The sequence below is a fragment of the Thamnophis elegans genome, chromosome 8 (genome assembly GCF_009769535.1).
Source record: "Thamnophis elegans isolate rThaEle1 chromosome 8, rThaEle1.pri, whole genome shotgun sequence".
NCBI lineage: Eukaryota > Metazoa > Chordata > Lepidosauria > Squamata > Colubridae > Thamnophis > Thamnophis elegans.
Genome location: NC_045548.1, coordinates 3,031,046 through 3,048,904, shown reverse-complemented (window position 1 = coordinate 3,048,904; position 17,859 = coordinate 3,031,046). Strand labels below are relative to the sequence as shown.

Genomic DNA, 17,859 nt, shown 5'->3' with positions numbered 1-17,859 from the left:
GATGGAAGGCTGAGTCAACCTTGATCTGGTGAGATTAGAACCGCTGAACTGCAGATAACAGTCAGCTAAAGTGGCCTGCAGTACTATTTTAAAGTTTTGATTTGCATAGTTTTTTAAAAAAGAAATTACCTGCTATTTTATTTATTTTTATGATCTGTAAGCCATCCAGAGTCATCTTATTGGGACATTATTATTAATAAATAATAACAATAAAATAATTAAACCCCAGTTACAAGTGCACAATTTGTGATGGGATTTTCATGGCAGCCTAATAAGAAACTTCCTTGGAAATGAGTCCGATTGACCCAGTTTAGATTTCTAAATAAACATACACAGGGTTAATTTGGAGACATGGTTATGAATGTAGGTTATAAGCATCTCTAAAGCATATCTTCTGTTGTCATCATCCCCATAATGAAAAATAAAATACCCTTAGTATATTGGCGTAACTAGAAACAACAAAAGCAAAATTGGCAATCTGAAATTTTACATACCTTTTTTTAAAATCAACTAAATAGAACAGGCAGTCTCTTCACTATAAGCTCATGAGGAAATCATTCTGATTATATAGGACTTTTTACCACTCCCTTAGAAACCAGTTTCTCAACATTTATCTGATGTAATATATTTTTTGCCAATGAACTGTCCCTATGGAACATCTGGAATGTAACAAGAATATGACTTAAACTAGATGGCAACAATGAACATAATAACAATGGAAATAGGTGACTGTAATTGAATAGTTGGAGAATGAATCACTAACAGCACAGGCATGAGTATCTTGCTGTGAAAAGAAGAAGAGGGTGTGGGAGATTCAATCATCAAATATTAAACCTGCATTTACGTACAGATGTATAGCTTCGAGGGACACAGTGGCTCAGTGGCTAAGATGCTGAGATAGTTGATCAGAAGGTCGGCAGTTCAGTTGTTCGAATCCCTAGCGCCGCGTAATGGAGTGAGCTCCTGTTACTCGTCCCAGCTTCTGCCAACCTAGCAGTTCAAAAGCATGTAAAAAATGCAAGTAGAAAAATAGGGACCACTTTGGTGGGATGGTAACAGCGCCCCGTGCGCCTTTAGCGTTTAGTCACGCCATGCCCACCACAGAGACGTCTTTGGATAGTGCTGGCTTGTCAACTTAGAAACAGAGATGAGCACCGCCCCCTGGAGCCCGAAATGAGTAGCACGGTGTGCGGGGGAACCTTCACCTTTACCTCCATCAACTAAAGGAACGTCTCATAGAGCGCTTGCAGATAAATTGAGAAAAGATCATACTTCTATAGATGAAGATTTTGTTGCTTTCATTTTTGCCTGTATCGGTCAGACGCTTAACCAAAGTGAGTGTTGTAAAAGCAGTGTAAAACAACTGAAGAAAGAAAGAAATAATTTCAGACCCTTTGTCTCTGAACTGCAAAATCCAAATGTCCCCTAAATTAGAGCAAAATGTTAAGAGGTTTCTGAGTTAAACATGCCACCTTTGCTCTGATTTGTCCAAGTTGAGAAGTTCAATCTCAAAGCTATTAGAGCATAAGGGTTCGTCATCTTTTCTGATCTACTGTTATCTGGGAAGAAGATCAAAAGTAACCAGCATGAAAAAACCTTTTTTTTTTTTAGTTCCAGGAACTCTGATGGTAGTTCATAAAATATGCATCAGTTGTTTTTCTCAAATGTGAAACTCCTGTGTATAATATTAATAGTGATAGTAATAATGAGGCATGCCTTAAAAGCATTAGAAAATACTTTAAAATGTGTTTGAACATTTTTAAAAAAAGTATGGATGCTCAAGGTCAGAATAGCAGTCTTGTCCCTTTGCTTTATAAGGAAGGCTATTATTTTCCCATTGTGATAAAATCTTGGTGACTTTAACTTTAATAAGATTTGTATGCTGCCCACTCCCTTGGGACTCTGGGCGGCTCACAACAAAAGTAAAAACATATAAAAATTTAAAAAATACAATTATTAAAATTAATCTATCATCCATTCAATCAAGTGGGGCTGGATATTAATCAACAGCCCCAGGCCTGCCGGAACAGCCAGGTCTTGGTTGCTTTACAGAAGGCCGGGAGAGTGGTAAGGATCCAGATCTCTGCAGGTAGCTCGTTCCACAAGGCCGGTGCAGCTACAGAGAAGGCCCTTCCTCGGGGAGCCGCCAGCCGACAATGTCACTATGCTTGTTCTTTGGCAACCCTAAGACCAAACCATTACTTTATTGCAGTTAGAAACATCTATGCTTAATTTGATGTGTCTACACTTGAGTATTGAAGCTTTGCATAAGATCCTAAAATATTATTTCTATTAAAACCTCTATTTCTATTATGATTTTCTATATTGTGACGTGAACCAGTATGTATTCTCTCGTCACTAGGAAACAGCAGGTATGAAACCCACATTCCACAGTATATGTTTCATACCTGCTTGTTTGGAACTGCTTTTTCAACTCTTTTGTCTCCTGCTCTTTGAATAACTTAGTGCGGGGATCTCCAAATTTGGCAGCTTTAAGACCTGTGAGCTTCAACTTCAACATTAAGATTTGAAATCCATAAATCTTAATGTTGCCAAGTTTGTAGAATCCTGGCTTAGTCGAAACAGTGAGTTCCTACTAACTTTTCAAGGAAACCTTCAATTCGTACAGAGACTGAGAAGTTGTTGCTTTGATAAAGCTTACAACAGTTTGTTTAGTGACTGTTCAACGTTACAACGGAACTGGAAAAAGTGACATGACCATTTTTCACACTTATGGCATAAATGAGCGCGTGACATATGATCAAAATCCAGACTTTATTGATGAGCTCTACATGGGGCTGTCCCTGAAGAGTGTTCGGAGACTACAGTTGGTCCAGAATGCAGCCGCGCGAGCGATATTAGGTGTACCTAGATACACCCATGTTACACCCATCCTCCGCGAGCTGCACTGGCTCCCTATTGGTCTCCGAACGCACTTCAAGGTGCTAGTCATTACTTTTAAAGCCCTACATGGTTTAGGACCTGGCTATCTGAGAGACTGCCTCCTGCCACATACCTCCCAACAACCAACAAGATCTCACAGGTTGGGCCTCCTCCGGGTGCCGTCGACCGGACAATGCCAGCTGGCGGCCCCCCGGGGGAGGGCCTTCTCTGTAGCTGCTCCGGCCCTGTGGAACGATCTACCTGTAGAGATCCGGACCCTTTCCACTCATGGCCTTCCGAAAAGCCACCAAAACCTGGCTGTTCCGGCAGGCCTGGGGCTGTTGATCAATGTCCAGCCCCACCTAGACTGAATGGATGGGTGTGTTATTTTAAAAATTGTTTTTATTCTTAATTTTAACTTTTTTATCTTGTCTCTGTAAGCCGCCCAGAGTACTATGGGATTGGGCGGCATACAAATTTATTACATTTCAATTTCAGTGAATTGATTCATATTTATAACAGTGGCAGTGTTCCTGGGTCAGGTGATCACCTTTTGTGGCCTTCGGACAATCAAAGTCAATGGAGAAGCAAGATTCTCTTAACTACAGTGTACTAACTTAACAACTTCAGTGATTCACTTAACAACTGTGGCAAGAAAGGTCATAAAATGGGGCAAAACTCACTTAGCAACAGAAATTTTGGGCTCGGTTGTGGTCATAAGTCAAAGTCAAACTATTTATATTGAGGGTTTTTTAAAATAATAGTATAATAAACAGAGTTTTATAGGAGCTGCCTTTTGCTGATTCAGGAAGCTCTTGGCAAAAACTTATTTTTTATCTCTTCAAACCCATTCGCTATGTGGCTGATCCATCCCATCAGTCTGCAGGGAATTGGATCTATATTGTTGCTGTTAAATACCTACCATTTGAAGAAATGAATACGAGTTCCTGTATGACAACATTAGAAGCTTTGCAAAACTTAAAAATATATATTTCAACAGAGCCCATGGGAAGCTGGTTTGATTTCAGCCGGAAGCTATTTCTCAGGAGAGAAATTTGTACATAGCCCTCCTTCTTTCAACAATGTTGACAGTTTTTCTGCTAACTCACACCTCAAACTTTTATTTCTCTGGCTTCCCTTTATACATAAAAGTTGGGTTGCCCAACTCTACCTCCAATACCAACATAAGGCATGAACACCTGGAAAAATCAGGTAGACCAGGTCAGGAAATAGCCATCACAAGGACTACTAAAACTCTACTGTTGCAAACTATAATAACAGAAAGCCCGCTAGAGTTTCTTTCTCTTCCCCCTTTTATACAAAATAGAATCAAGAATCAAGTTGGGGCAATCTTAAGTGGCTTCCTCCCTTCCTCTTCTCTAATGATGGTTGAAAAAATGTCTTCAAAGCTATCATTGTTATTCACTGCAGGAGCTGATCATACTCATGGGATTCTTTTATAATAATATAAATAAACAAATCTCTGTCCTTTCATAACTTTATCTTGTCAAGGGTAGGAAATTTTGATGCGGGTGAAGAAGGAGAGTGCAAAAGTTGGCTTGAAACTCAACATTAAGAAAGCTAAGATCGTGGCATCAGCCCTCTCAATTCCTGGCAAATTGATGGGGAAGAAATGTAGGTTGTGACAAATTTTATTTTCCTGGGGTCCAAGGTCACCGCAGATGGGGACTGTAGCCAAGAAATTAAAAGAGGGGAGGAAAGCTAAGGCAAATCTAGACAGCATACTAAAAAAAGCAGAGACATCACCCTGCCAACAAAAGTGCTTATAGTCAAGGCTATGATTTTCCCAGTTGCAACGTATGGCTGTGAAAGTTGGACCATAAGAAAGGCTGAGTGCCAAAGAATGGAGGCCTTTGAACTATGGCGCTGGAGAAGACTCCTGCGAGTCCCTTGGACTGCAAGGCGATCAAACCGGTCAGTCCTAGAGGAGATCAACCCTGACTGCTCTTTAGAAGGCCAGATCCTGAAGATGAAACTCAGTTACTTTGGCCACCTAATGAAAGGAAGGACTCACTGGAGAAGAGCCTAATGCTGGGAAAGATTGAGGGCAAAAGAAGAAGGGGACGACAGAAAATGTGGGGGCTGGATGGAGTCACCAAAGCAGTAGGTGTGAGCTTAAATGGACTCCAGAGGATGGTAGAGGACAGGAAGGCCTGGAGGAAGTTGTCCATGGGATCGTGATGGTTTGGATACAACTTCGCAACTAACAACAACAACATTGAGCTCTACCTGTATGCTTCCCAATTGGCTATTTTGCCTCTCATCCACTTTAGGAGTGAGATCACACCTTTGCAACTTCAATTAAGCCCAAAATTTAGAACCAGTTCTGTTTAGTTTTTCCCGGCTTGCTATTTTTTCCACTGTAAAATAACGCATTCTTCATTTCTCACGGAATAAGTTCTAAAAAGAATATTAAGTGATTAGTTCCAGGTTTCTAAGTACAATTTCTGCATTTATTTTCCAAAAGTTTTAACATCTTCCACCCAGTAATGCTTGTCAACATATAATCCATATGAGTTTTTTTAAAGATAATAAAAATGACAGATTAAGCAGTTAGTACCATCTCATAAGTGAAACATATCAGTAGTATTTTAGCCGAAAAACAAAACCAGTTACAAACATGTTCTTAGATATCACTAGACAGCAAAATTAAGAGTCCAGGTCTCTTCTCTTGGTTTGCTTTCTGAATGGATAAATCTGTTCAACAACTTCCAACTTCCAGTTCCAGTAATATTGGCTCTCTAGGAAACTTCACTTCATTGCAACTGCAAAAACAGAATTTCCAGCTTTGTAGTAATGCAGAATATAAATTCTGACTTGAAAATGGTTGAAACTAATCCTGGTTTTGGCAGACTATCTTGTTTCCTAGTTTAGACAAAATGGGAAATTAATCACCTTTAAAGCCCTACATGGCCTAGGACCCGGATATCTGCAGAGACCGTCTTCTGCCACATACTTCCCAACGAACCGATAAAATCGCACAGGGAGGGCCTTCTCCGGGTGCCGTCAGCCAGACAATGTCGGCTGGCAACTACCCGGGGGAGGCCTTCTCTGTAGCCGCTCCAACCCTATGGAATGAGCTACCCCCAGAGATCTGGACCCTACCCACTCTCATGGCCTTCCGAAAGGCTCTTAAGACCCTGGCTATTCCGGCAGGCCCTGGGCTGTTGAACTCACGATTGAGTTCCAGCCCGATCAGACTGGGTGTATGTTGTGGTCTTTTTAATCTATGTTTTTGTGCTTTAACTTCTATTTCTTAAATGTGTTGTGTAAGCCGCCCGGAGTCCTTCGGGATTGGGTTGCCATAAATTTATTAAACATCACAACATTAAAGGGTTTTTTGTGGAGTTTTTCCCCCTTATCTAGCTAGTTAGATAATGGGGATGATGTGGCTCAGTGGCTAAGATGCTGATCTTGTCAATCAAAAGGTCGGCAGTTCAGTGGTTTGAATCCCCTAGTGCCACATAATGGAGTGAGCTCCCATTATACTTGTCCCAGCTTCTGCCAACCTAGCACTTTGAAAGCCCGTTAAAAATGCAAGTAGAAAAATAGGGGACCACTTTGGTGGGAAGGTAACAGCGTTCCGTGCGCCTCTCGGCATTTAGCCATGCCATCCACATGACCACGGAGACAGCACTGGCTCTTCGGCTTTGAAACGGAGATGAGCACCGCCCCCTAGAGTCGGGAACAACTAGCACATATGTGCGAGGGGAATCTTTACCTTTTACTTTCAGATGGTTGTAAACTGACTGCATGATGTAAAGTATTTAAACATTAAAATGAAAATGTTCCAATATCTCACTATCTTGCCCTCTTGATAGCATATTCCATTATGATTTCCAGGCCCATTTCCATTGGCATTTCGAAGTAGTGTTTTTCCATTCATTTCTTTTTTTTTTTTTTGTACCAATCAATGTATAAGAAAAAAAAATGATGATAAAACCAAATCATTTGTCCTTTGGGTTCCTCAGCAAGGCAAGCGAGCATGCTGATTTGCCCTTCCATTATAAATCAGGTTGTGGTCACCAAAGGCAGTTTCAAAGCCAAAATAACATGAGGGATTCCAGTTTGGGAATTAGCTAATCGTGTCCCAAGACAAAGTTGAACATCTTATAAGCAATATCGGGATTATTCAGCCAAGATTTATTGTGAAATGAAGAACTTAAAAAAATAATAATCAGAAGGACTTTCAAAAGCCTATTATTTCTACATCTATTCTCAACCAAGTGCCAGGAAAGTAGAGGGAAGGGTGGTGACTATATAGTAAAATAAAAAGAGGGACAGAATTCTTTTTGTTTCCATTCCAGATCTGGTAACAGATTTGCTGTTCCCTTGGACCAAAATAAGTGAGGTGAGACCCGCTTTTCATCCATCTTTCAATTGTATAGGTAACCGTTTGTGTGTGTGTGTGTGTGTGTATGTATGTATATGTATGTGTATGTGTATGTGTATATGATGTGTATTTCTATTTCTATTTCTATTTCTATTTCTATTTCTATTTCTACTTGTACTTGTACTTGTACTTGTACTTGTACTTGTACTTTATACTTATACTTATCCTATAATTATTTTCTATTTCTATTTCTATTTCTATTGTCTATTTACATTTCTATTTCTATTTACATTTACATTTACATTTATATTTATATTTTATTGATGTGTATGTGTATGTATGTATGTATGCATGCATGCATGCATATGGAGGGAGGGACATGGTGGCTCAGTGGCTAAGACACTGAGCTTATCAATCAGAAAGGTCGGCAGTTCAGCAGTTCAAATCCCTAGCTTCACGTAACGGAGGGAGCTCCCGTTACTTGTTCCAGCTTCTGCCAACACTGGCAGTTTGAAAGCACATAAAAATGCAAGTAGAAAAATAGGGGCCACCTTTGGTGGGAAGGTAACAGCGTTCCGTGTGCCCTCCACCATGGCTACATGACCATGGAGATGTCTTCAGACAGCGCTGGCTCCTTCGGACTTTGAAATGGAGATGAGCACTACCTCCTAGAGTCGGGAACAACTAGCACATATGTGCAAGGGGAACCTTTACCTTTATATATATCATGGTAATGGTTGTGATGAGATTGAAGTAAGTGACGAAAATACACAGCATAATTGATTGATTGGTTGACTTGACTTGAATGTTACTTGAGTGTAAACTGCTCCCTTGGGGAGATGATGTGATTGTACATCCATGAATTATGGAGCACTCGGCAATAGGCAATGTGATTCTTCCTAAATTCATGTTATAGTAAGACACAAGTTGCATCTTCCATTTCCACAGGATTCCTACAATGAGCAAGGTCAATGATTTCATTTTCCATTTTTTTTATTTTTTTATTTAAAAAAAAACCTTTCTAAGTTCTGGAAGAATACTTATAGCATCAACAATGATTGCTACTAAAATTGAAAGGAAATCGTGTATCTTTTTTAAAGTTAAAAAGGATTTAAACAAGGGTAACTTGCTAGTTCAAACCCAATGACCAAATTGTGATTGTGGACAACAGTGCTCAATTCTTCAGATGCAAACTGTGTTTAGAACTGACTCTTCAATGTCTCCTTTCTATTAATGACCCCAAATACAGGAACATGTTGCTCAACTTTAAAGATTCATCCCTGTAACCTTATTTCACATTTACAACTTAGTGTGACAACAGATGAACATACCATATTTTTGGAGTATACGACGCACCGGAATATAAGATGCATTAATTTGGGGTGGGGGAGGGGGAGAGACAAGAAAAAAAGAATTCTGCCTCTGCCTACCGCATCAGGGGGAGCAGCGTCCTCACTTCCACTCGGATTTTGATACGAGCAGCACAGATCTTTTTATCCGTTTTAAAACAAACCGTCTAAGCCCTCTCCATGCCCGGGAGCTGAGCAAGAGTTCCAAAAGCAAACATCCCCGCTTTCCAGCCACCGCCCATTGGCCGGATTCCCTGATAAAATTACCCTCATGGCATCGGACCTGGGTACCTGAGAGACCGCCTCCTGCGATCACCTCACATAGACCGATTCGATCACACAGGTTAGGTCTCCTCCGGATTCCATCTGCCAACCAATGTCAGCTGGCGGACTCCCCGGGGGAGAGCCTTCTTTGTCGCAGCTCCAGCCCTCTGGAATGACTCCCCATGGAGATCCGGACCCTTACTACCTTCCCGGCCTTCCGCAAAGCCGTTAAGTCCTGGCTGCTTCAGCAGGCCGGGGGCTCTCGAAATATCCAGCCCCTCGGAAATTGTGACTGTTGTATATTTTAATATGTTGTTTTGTGTATTATCCCCCTCCCTGTTTTATTGTAAGCCGCCCGGAGGTCCTTCGGGATGTGGGCGGCATACAAGATCAATAAAACTAAACCTAAACTAACTAAACTCATGAAAATGTGGGGGGGCAGGCAGTTTCGGCAGGTTCCAAGCAGCACCCTCACCGCTGCTGCCTCCACAGCATGAGGGAGGGATGCTTGGCAATCCCCGTCTCCTGAAATGGTGTTTTTCAGGCAGTTAGCCACTTTTTTGGCCTCCACCGAAATCGGGGAGGAAAGTGTTTTTTGTGCTGCAATTCTGCACTGCGATCTGGGCCACTTGCAGGTGGGGGCCAGAGAGTGGGTGGGACTACCTTCGGTATAAGATGCACCCAGATTTTCACCCTCTTTGGGTGGGGGGGGGAAAGGTGTGTGCCTTATACTCCAAAAAAATATGGTTAATTCTCAATTGGTTGAGATCATTCACCATGCTAAGCCATACAAAAATTCTTTGAAATCACAGTTGCTGTATTTATGCAGTGGGAGAACAGCATTACTGGTTAATTATGGGTAGTTGTTCTTTCTTTCCTCCTTCAATCATTTCACAAGATTTAATCACATTAAGTACTATATAGTACTAAATAAAGTTAGAGAAACCATCTACAATGATTGCAAATTTTTCTAGGTACTCATTCTACCATGGGCCAGTCTTGCTGAAGCAAACACCAACTTCATTTGGACTTCTTAAAAATGATGGAAGGAAAATCCAATCCCAACAAAAACATCTTTTTTCTCTCCGTTGAGTATCTCAGTGGCTTTAGCTATGGTCTATTATGGTTGCCAGAGGTTAAAACTGCTGCTGAAATGGGAAAAGTAGGAATCTTCCTGATAATCAGAAGTATTTTCTACTTATGACTCTCCTTTTGAGAAAGCTGTCCACTCTCCATTCAGAGAAGGTTGAGAGTTAGCATAAGGAAATCAAGGAGTACGTAAAGTGAAGGCAAATCCAAGAACTCATAACTGTAATTGATTCGCTAAAGTGACATTTCTAAAAAGAAATTCAGAAAAATAAGTCATAAATTTTATTCTGTTTATTTTATTTTAATTTTTCTCAGACTCCCTTACACTAGGCTTCTCTCCCCAACCTGTAAATGCTATTGATATTGATATTGCTGATAAGTCAGATGAATTGGGGTGGTAGAGATTACGACTCAAACAATTGGACAATATCTGGTGAAAGAATGTTGGCCTATGTGGTATTAGAATCACTCTTCCATGTTCTCCTGGGCACTGGAAAAAAAAGGATGCATTTTTCTAGGAGTTTCCAAGGAATTGAATCATGACAGAAGAAATAGCGACATAGTTCACAACCTCCAATCTGTTTGTTTGCAGGTCCTTCATTTTGATAAATCACAGCAGTCCAGGACATTGACAAACTTGCCTGTAAGAAAATGTTCATTAAATTTCATTTTATCACAAATTTACACACAAGCACACATGTGTATATGCGCAATACACCAGAGGTGGTATTCAGAGGTTCTGACCAGTTCTGGAGACGCGTGTAGCGGAAATTTTTGGTAGTTTGGAAAACAGGTGAAAACCACCTCTGGATGGCCACGCCCCATCTATTCTCTGCCCTCCCAAGTCCAGCTGATCGAGTGGGAATTGGGGATTTTACAGTATCCTTCCCCAGCCACGCCCACCAAGCCATGCCCACCAAGCCACGCCCTGCCCACCAAGCCATGCCACACCCACCAAGCCAGGCCCACTCCAAGCCATGCCACACTCACCCAGCCATGCCCCACAGAACCAGTATGAAAACTTTTGAATCCCACCACTAATATACACATATGCAGTACAGAAACCCACACATGTAGGGGTGTGGTATGTGCATCAGCATTTGGTTGTAAATGTCTTGGAATAGTGGCCAAATGTGTGCCTATGAATGTAATGTCCTGTCTTTGGTTTTTGAAGGCTCAGTGTGACAAACCTGGGGGACCGCACAAACAGTTCAAGGAACTCCTATCAGCCATTAACCAACCTGCTAAAGTTATACATGAGCACAGCCAATCGGCTGTATGGATCGAACACTCACGAATTTCTCCAGGTGAGCAAAAAACTTCCCATCCTTTTCACTCTATGTGAAATTCTGATCTATTCAGGGTACAAGTAAACTTTATTCTCCATCCTTAGAAGTAAGTGTAGATAGCCAAATTAGATGTTTGGGGTTACTGGGACAAAATCTTGTCCCCCCTTCCTTTTCACTGAGAATTTCCATGTTCTATTATTAAATATTTAAAATAATGAGTGGTCGAAAGAGGGATCACATTAGCACTGATGTTTCTTGGAGCTGCACGCAAGACATCAATGCAGTTTTGTAAACACAATGTAGTTTTCTCAGATTATTTTCAACTTCTCAGCATGCCATATTGATTTGGATCCTAATTAACATTTTGAGCATCATTCAGAGTTGGTTAGGTCCAATTTGGCAAATAACCAGTACCAACTACTGAGTATATATGATAATAATAAGGGAATAATATGCGGATACTTTTTTTTTTTCATTCTGTGCAGCAATACATGGAGTGCATTAAGGAGCTTTATCATGCAGAATTGGAAACTGTTTGACATTGTGAATGCCACGGAGGAAGTTAGAAAGAAAATTAACTCCTGGGTTGAAAGTCAACCAAATGGTAAGAAACCATAGGTTTCAGTGGTGAATTCAAAAAATTTCCCTACCGGTTCTGTGGGCATCGCTTGGTGGGCGTGGCTTGGTGTCATGTGACCGTGCGGGGAATGGCTGCACAACTCACTCACACACAATGTACAAGCAGCTGGACTTCATACAAAATGCCCCCTGCACCAAGCAGGAACCTCACAGACAATCAGGCACAGTCTGATGGTCACACACTTGATCATCAGAACTTTTTTTTTTTTACTTTTTTAAAGCATTTTTTACTACGGGTTTGGGCGAATAGGTCGTAAAAATGCTTTAAATAAGTTTTTTTTTAAAAGCACAGCTGATTGTCACACAGTTCATTGTGCACAGCTGAGTTTCTACTTTTTTAAAGCATTTTTTACTACGGGTTTGGGCGAACCAGCCCGAACAGATACCATTTCACCCTTTCACTGATCCTCTAACTTTAGGAGAAAGTTTTTGTACCCATCAAACTTTAAAATTTATAAAGGTAGAAAAGATTTCAGCTTGTTTTAATCCTTTTTTAATTCTTTTTTCGGTATTCTTACTCAAAAAAATGTGTTGTAGAAAGGCATGTATTGTTGATAAACATCTGTCTCTTACCGAAACATTTTTAATGTTATTACTTTTTTAAAAGGTAAATTAAGGATCTGCTTCCTGATGACTCACTTCCAAAGCTACTGCAATTAGTCTTGGTAATGCTATATATTTCAAAGGAAGTGGAAGACGGAATTTAATCCCAAGCACACACAAGAAGCAGACTTTTGGACCAGTAAGGTATAGTTCCTGAAAAACCCATGAGAATGAAAATGTATCAGTTGCTGCACAATGAATTAAACAACTAAAAATAACCATTTTGTGAACATTTGGGAACCATAAAATCCTTGTTTATACAATGAGCTTTGTCCTGCACCAATAGGATCTGAAATGGGAATCTGTTATTATAGCTGCAATTGCAATCAGTATTCATGTTATGATTTCTCACGTTATATTGCTTTATGTAAGCATTACTTTATTCGTTATAGGAGCCCGCAAAAAAGTGCAATGATGGTTTCAATGGGCAGATTTAATTATGCTAAAAATAACAAACCCACCAATGGAAGTCCTGAGATTCCCTATGACAAGAAAGAGCTAGGTATGGTCATCCTTCTACCGGACGAGAATGGAACCACAAAAGAGGTAATCTGAGTTCTGAAATCATTCAGAAAGAGATTCAAATGAACTTGCTATGCATCGTTGGAATAATTTTATTGCTAAGAAAGGCCTCGGATTACATATTCTTAAGTGGTTCCCAAATGTTAATTATGATTTTTTTCTCATTCATTTTCTCATTCCCTATTTTTTTTCTCATTCATTTCTTATTTTGACAAACACAAACACACACCACACACACACACACACACACCAGTGGTGGGATTCAAATAATTTAACAACCGCTTCTCTGCCCTGATGATTTCTTCCAACAACCATTTCACCAAACTGCCTAGAAAGTTAACAACCGGTTCTCCCGAAGTGGTGCGAACTGGCTGAATCCCACCATGATACATACATACATACATACATACATACATACATACATACATACATACATACATACATACCAGTGGTGGGTTTCAAACATTGTTCGAACCTACTCTGTGGGTGTGGCCTCCTTGTTGGAGTGGCTTGCCGCCCATGTGACCAGATGGGAGTGGCTTGCTGCCCATGTGTCCGGATATGAAGATGCCGACGACACTTGTCAGAACCACCTTAAATTACCTCACACACAGCACTGGCATCCATAAGAATAGGATGTAAACCTGTTTTTTAAAAGGCATCTTTGGTTTGCGTTAAAACAACTTCAACACACGCAATGTTCTGATTGCACCCACAAACGCAGTCGTCATCCTTACCTTTCACAGAGGCACTGAGGTTTATAACTAGGAGCATGATAGCGTAGAATAATCATATCCAAGGACCAGTGGTGGGTTTCAAAATTTTTTGGAACCTCTTCTGTAGGTGTGGCCTGCTTTCCGGGTCCACTGGTGGAACCTCTTCTAACCGGTTCGGTAGATTTGACGAACCGGTTCTACCGATAGTGCGAACTGCTGAATCCCACCACTGATACATACATACATACATACATACATACATACATACATACATACATACATACTTTCATACTTTCATACTTTCATACAGAGGACAGGCAGACAGACAGACAGACTCCCACTGAGGTACACTGGGGTGAATGTGACCATTGAACTCAGGTCTCTCCAATTCCAGTCGACTATTTTTCCACTGCTTTTCCATATCAGGCAAACTAGCCATTAATATTGGCACAATTTTGGAGCTAGGGAGCAGAAGCAGGCTTATTTATGACCAATTTTCATTCCTGGATCATTTTCTGAGGATAGAATTGAATATTGCAGAAAAGCTTTGCAAGTATTTCGACCAGTGTTTAAAAATTCAGTTGTTTAGTAGCTATTTTTGCTTATCATGCAACAGCCCTCCATCGTCTTCTTCATGTCCCTTCCGCCTGCCTCCGAATGAGGATTTTTGACAATTTTTTTTTTTTCCTTCTGCCTTTGACTAGCTGGAGTTTGTCATCCAAATCTAGAAGTTAATCCTATTTCATTGGCTTAAAGAAAGCTCTTCAGGGACAGTGCTCAGAGAAGACTTTTCTGAAGGCCAACAGCATTAATCTTCAGAAACTGTTTGCCTGTTCACATACCATCCAAACAATTTCCAAGCAAAACTCAAAAGCATACATTTTCAAACTTCAGCTTTGACCCAGGCAGAAGGCTATGAGCCAGGGGTGGTTTCAACCGCTTTGCGGTGGTCCCTGCAAACCGGGAACGGCGAAGGGCCCCACCCCGCGCGCCTGCGCTCCTTACCCGGTTTTGACGAGTTCTGCACTTCCACACATGCGCAGGACACATACAGCGCCTGCGCGATCCTCCAGGAGCAGCTGGAGCATCGCACAGACACTAGTACGCATGCATGCGCCGCGCGCGTGCACGTGTGCGTGAGGACCGCCACTGGCCCCGTTCCAACCGAACCGGTTGGAACGGGGCGAGAAACCCACCCCTGCTGTGAGCCTATGGCTTCTGACACTTCACGTTTTCTTTTTCTCTTTCTCCACAGGAAATATAGTTATATATATTTCATACACACACGCACGCACGTACACACACACACATACACACACACACAAAACAGTCCATATTTTGAATGCAGTTTAAGAACAAAGTTTTTAAAAAGCCACGCTTCCCAACAGATGTAGGCAATTCTTGGCTCCCAAACTTCAGTGAGAAAGAAAGCAATTAGGGCAGGGATTTTTCAGTTTTTGGAGCTTGGCTTGCTCTGATAGATGTTTGTCCATAGTTTTGGAGACAGATTTTCCATCCCCCAGGCATTACAATAAGGATTCCAGAACCGAAATATTCATTTTAGATTTGGCTTGTGCTGCTAGGTGTCTTGAAGCTCCCTTCTTTAAAACCATCCTGCAAATTGTTTTTGGTTTTTTTAAAGAAAGAAATATTTTTGCAGATATATTTGCTGTTTACTTATTATGAAGGAATAATGCTATAACGGGAAGTAAACAGGAAGTCATATTTTAGTCTTTCTTAATTCCCTTTTTCCAAATATCTTTTTCATCCATGTACACGCAATAGCAATAGCAGTAGACTTATATACCGCTTCATAGGCCTTTCAGGCCTCTCTAAGCGGTTTACAGAGAGTCAGCATATTGCCCCCAACAATCTGGGTCCTCATTTTACCCACCTCGGAAGGATGGAAGGCTGAGTCAACCCTGAGCCGGTGAGATTTGAACCGCTGAACTGCTGATCTAGCAGTAGCCTGCAGTGCTGCATTTAACCACTGCGCCACCTTGGCTCCCCTTTACCCGACAGATTGCGATGGCAACTCACTTATGAAAAATTTCAAGAGTGGACCAGTTCGACAGGCATGCCGAACACATCGATCAGGGTTTCCCTGCCAAATTCAAGGTGGAAGAAAGATATTCGCTCGGTTCTACTTTAAGTAAAATGGGAATGGAGGATGTGTTTAAGTCAGACAAAGCTGATTTATCTGGCATAGCTGGGAGTAGGGATCTGGTTATATCTCAGGTTTATCATAAAGCTTATATGAAGTGAATGAAGAAGGTACCGAAGTAGCTGCTGCTACTGGTGTAGTTGTAATTCCTGTAAGTGCACAAATCATTCCCGAGTTTAATGCGAATCACCCTTTTTTGTTCTTTATAAGACATAATGCCACCAACAGCATTCTTTTTTGCTGGCAAATTTTTCTCACCGTAAATACCAGGGGCTGAGATATTAAAATGCATATTTCTCTCTGTTGTAAGTGACCAAGACTTCTGAATTCCAAATTCTCTTCTCAACTTGGCTAACAAGTTATTTCCTCTCTTAAGAAAGAGCAAATTGTGAGGTTACAGTTTTTATTTGCTTATTGAGCCTTGAAGCTCAAGGTTATCAGCTTTAAAGCCCTACACGGCCTAGGACCGGATACCTGCGAGACCGTCTTCTCCCTTTAGACCAATAAGATCGCACAGGATGGGCCTTCTTCCGGGTGCCTTCAGCGGGACAATGCCGGCTGGCGACGCCTAGGGGTAGGGCCTTCTCTGTTGCCGCTCTGGCCCTATGGAACGAGCTGCCCCAGAGATCCGGGCCCTACCCACTCTCATGGCCTTACGGTAAAGCTATTAAAACCTGGCTTTTTTCCGGCAGGCCTGGGGGCTGTTGACCCTTGATTGAGGTCCATCCCCCTCCTGATTGGGTGTTTGTTGTGTTCCTTTTTTAACTTTGTTGTGTCCCATTGTTTTTAAAATTCTTTTAATTTTTTCATTTCTGTAAGCCGCCCGGAGTCCTTCGGGATTGGGCAGCATAGAAATTCAATAAATGAAATGAAGCTCCCCTTCACATTGATGTGTGTGTGTGAATCCAAAGTATACAAATCTCTGTGTCCTTGTGGCACAGGGCCCTTAACTATAGAGAGATGACATAAAGAAATAAAGGAAATGGAGGGGGGGGGTTAGTGACTCCTAGAACCAACTTCCACAAATTAAGCCTCAAGCAGAGAACCTTACAACCAGAGTTTTGGGTTGCTGCCGGTTCGGCCGAACCGGTGGTGGAATTCAGGCCTGGATCTCAGAACCGACAGCGACCCACGCCTGCCACACACCCGAATCAGTTCCCTTGCTGCCGCTTGATCGCCACCATTTTGGATTTTAGTGACTGCACGTGCGCAGTTCACTGTAAATTGTTCTGTGAATTGCTGCACGCAGGTTACAAATCGGCAGTAACCCCTGCTTACAACCTCTTTGGGGTTGATAATGTGGTTTTTTTTTTTTTTTTTTTACAATAGAAATATCCCGTACAAAGTTTGAAATCTCATAAAGCAGGCCTGGATCTCATCAATGTCCCAATAATTAATTAGCTAATATTGATATATATACACAATAGACCTGTGATGGAAGAAGTGTGAGATATGCATTCTGTTAAATTAAAACAGAAGAAACCAATGGTTTCAATTGAAGAGTGCGGTAAAACCCACTACTAAACTTGCTGTTGTTTCTGAATGTATAAGCTTCAATGGATGACTTGCTTTCCGTTTTCTGATTATAAAATTTAAACTTGAGTACATAGTAAACTGCTTTTGTCTTCCATTCATAACTAAAAATCAGTACAGAGACATTTTGGCTTGCCTATCGCTTAGGATGACTACTGATGTTTCAAGTTAGTTTTATTCTGATCCTGTCTCTGTCTAGGCTAAAGATACTTTGTGATCTCTTGAGAATAAAACTACAATAATATCTGAATAAACATATACAGTACATCAAATGGTCTCAGATTTATTTGTTATTCATATTTAATTCTGCACTTCCAAAACTCTTCTAAAGAAGCAACCTTTGTCCCCATATCTAGGTCCTGCCTATTTGGTTATCTCACCCTCCCACTTCCCATTTGAGTTGCTCCAAATATTCACTGTAGGCTCCAATATCCACAATCTGACCAGAACCGTA

General features: G+C 41.2%; 1 protein-coding gene across 1 annotated transcript; it reads left to right on the top strand.

Annotated features, from left to right (window-relative positions):
* The first annotated feature begins 10,380 nt into the window (after window positions 1-10,380).
* On the top strand, window positions 10,381-16,149 carry LOC116512378 (serpin B3-like). The gene is given in 12 exon segments (XM_032222844.1): window positions 10,381-10,395; window positions 10,532-10,582; window positions 11,114-11,187; window positions 11,189-11,246; window positions 11,714-11,764; window positions 11,766-11,832; window positions 12,515-12,553; window positions 12,556-12,614; window positions 12,843-13,006; window positions 15,722-15,816; window positions 15,819-15,962; window positions 15,965-16,149. Coding segments are annotated over 12 exon segments (1,002 nt in total).
* Window positions 16,150-17,859: the final 1,710 nt, after the last annotated feature.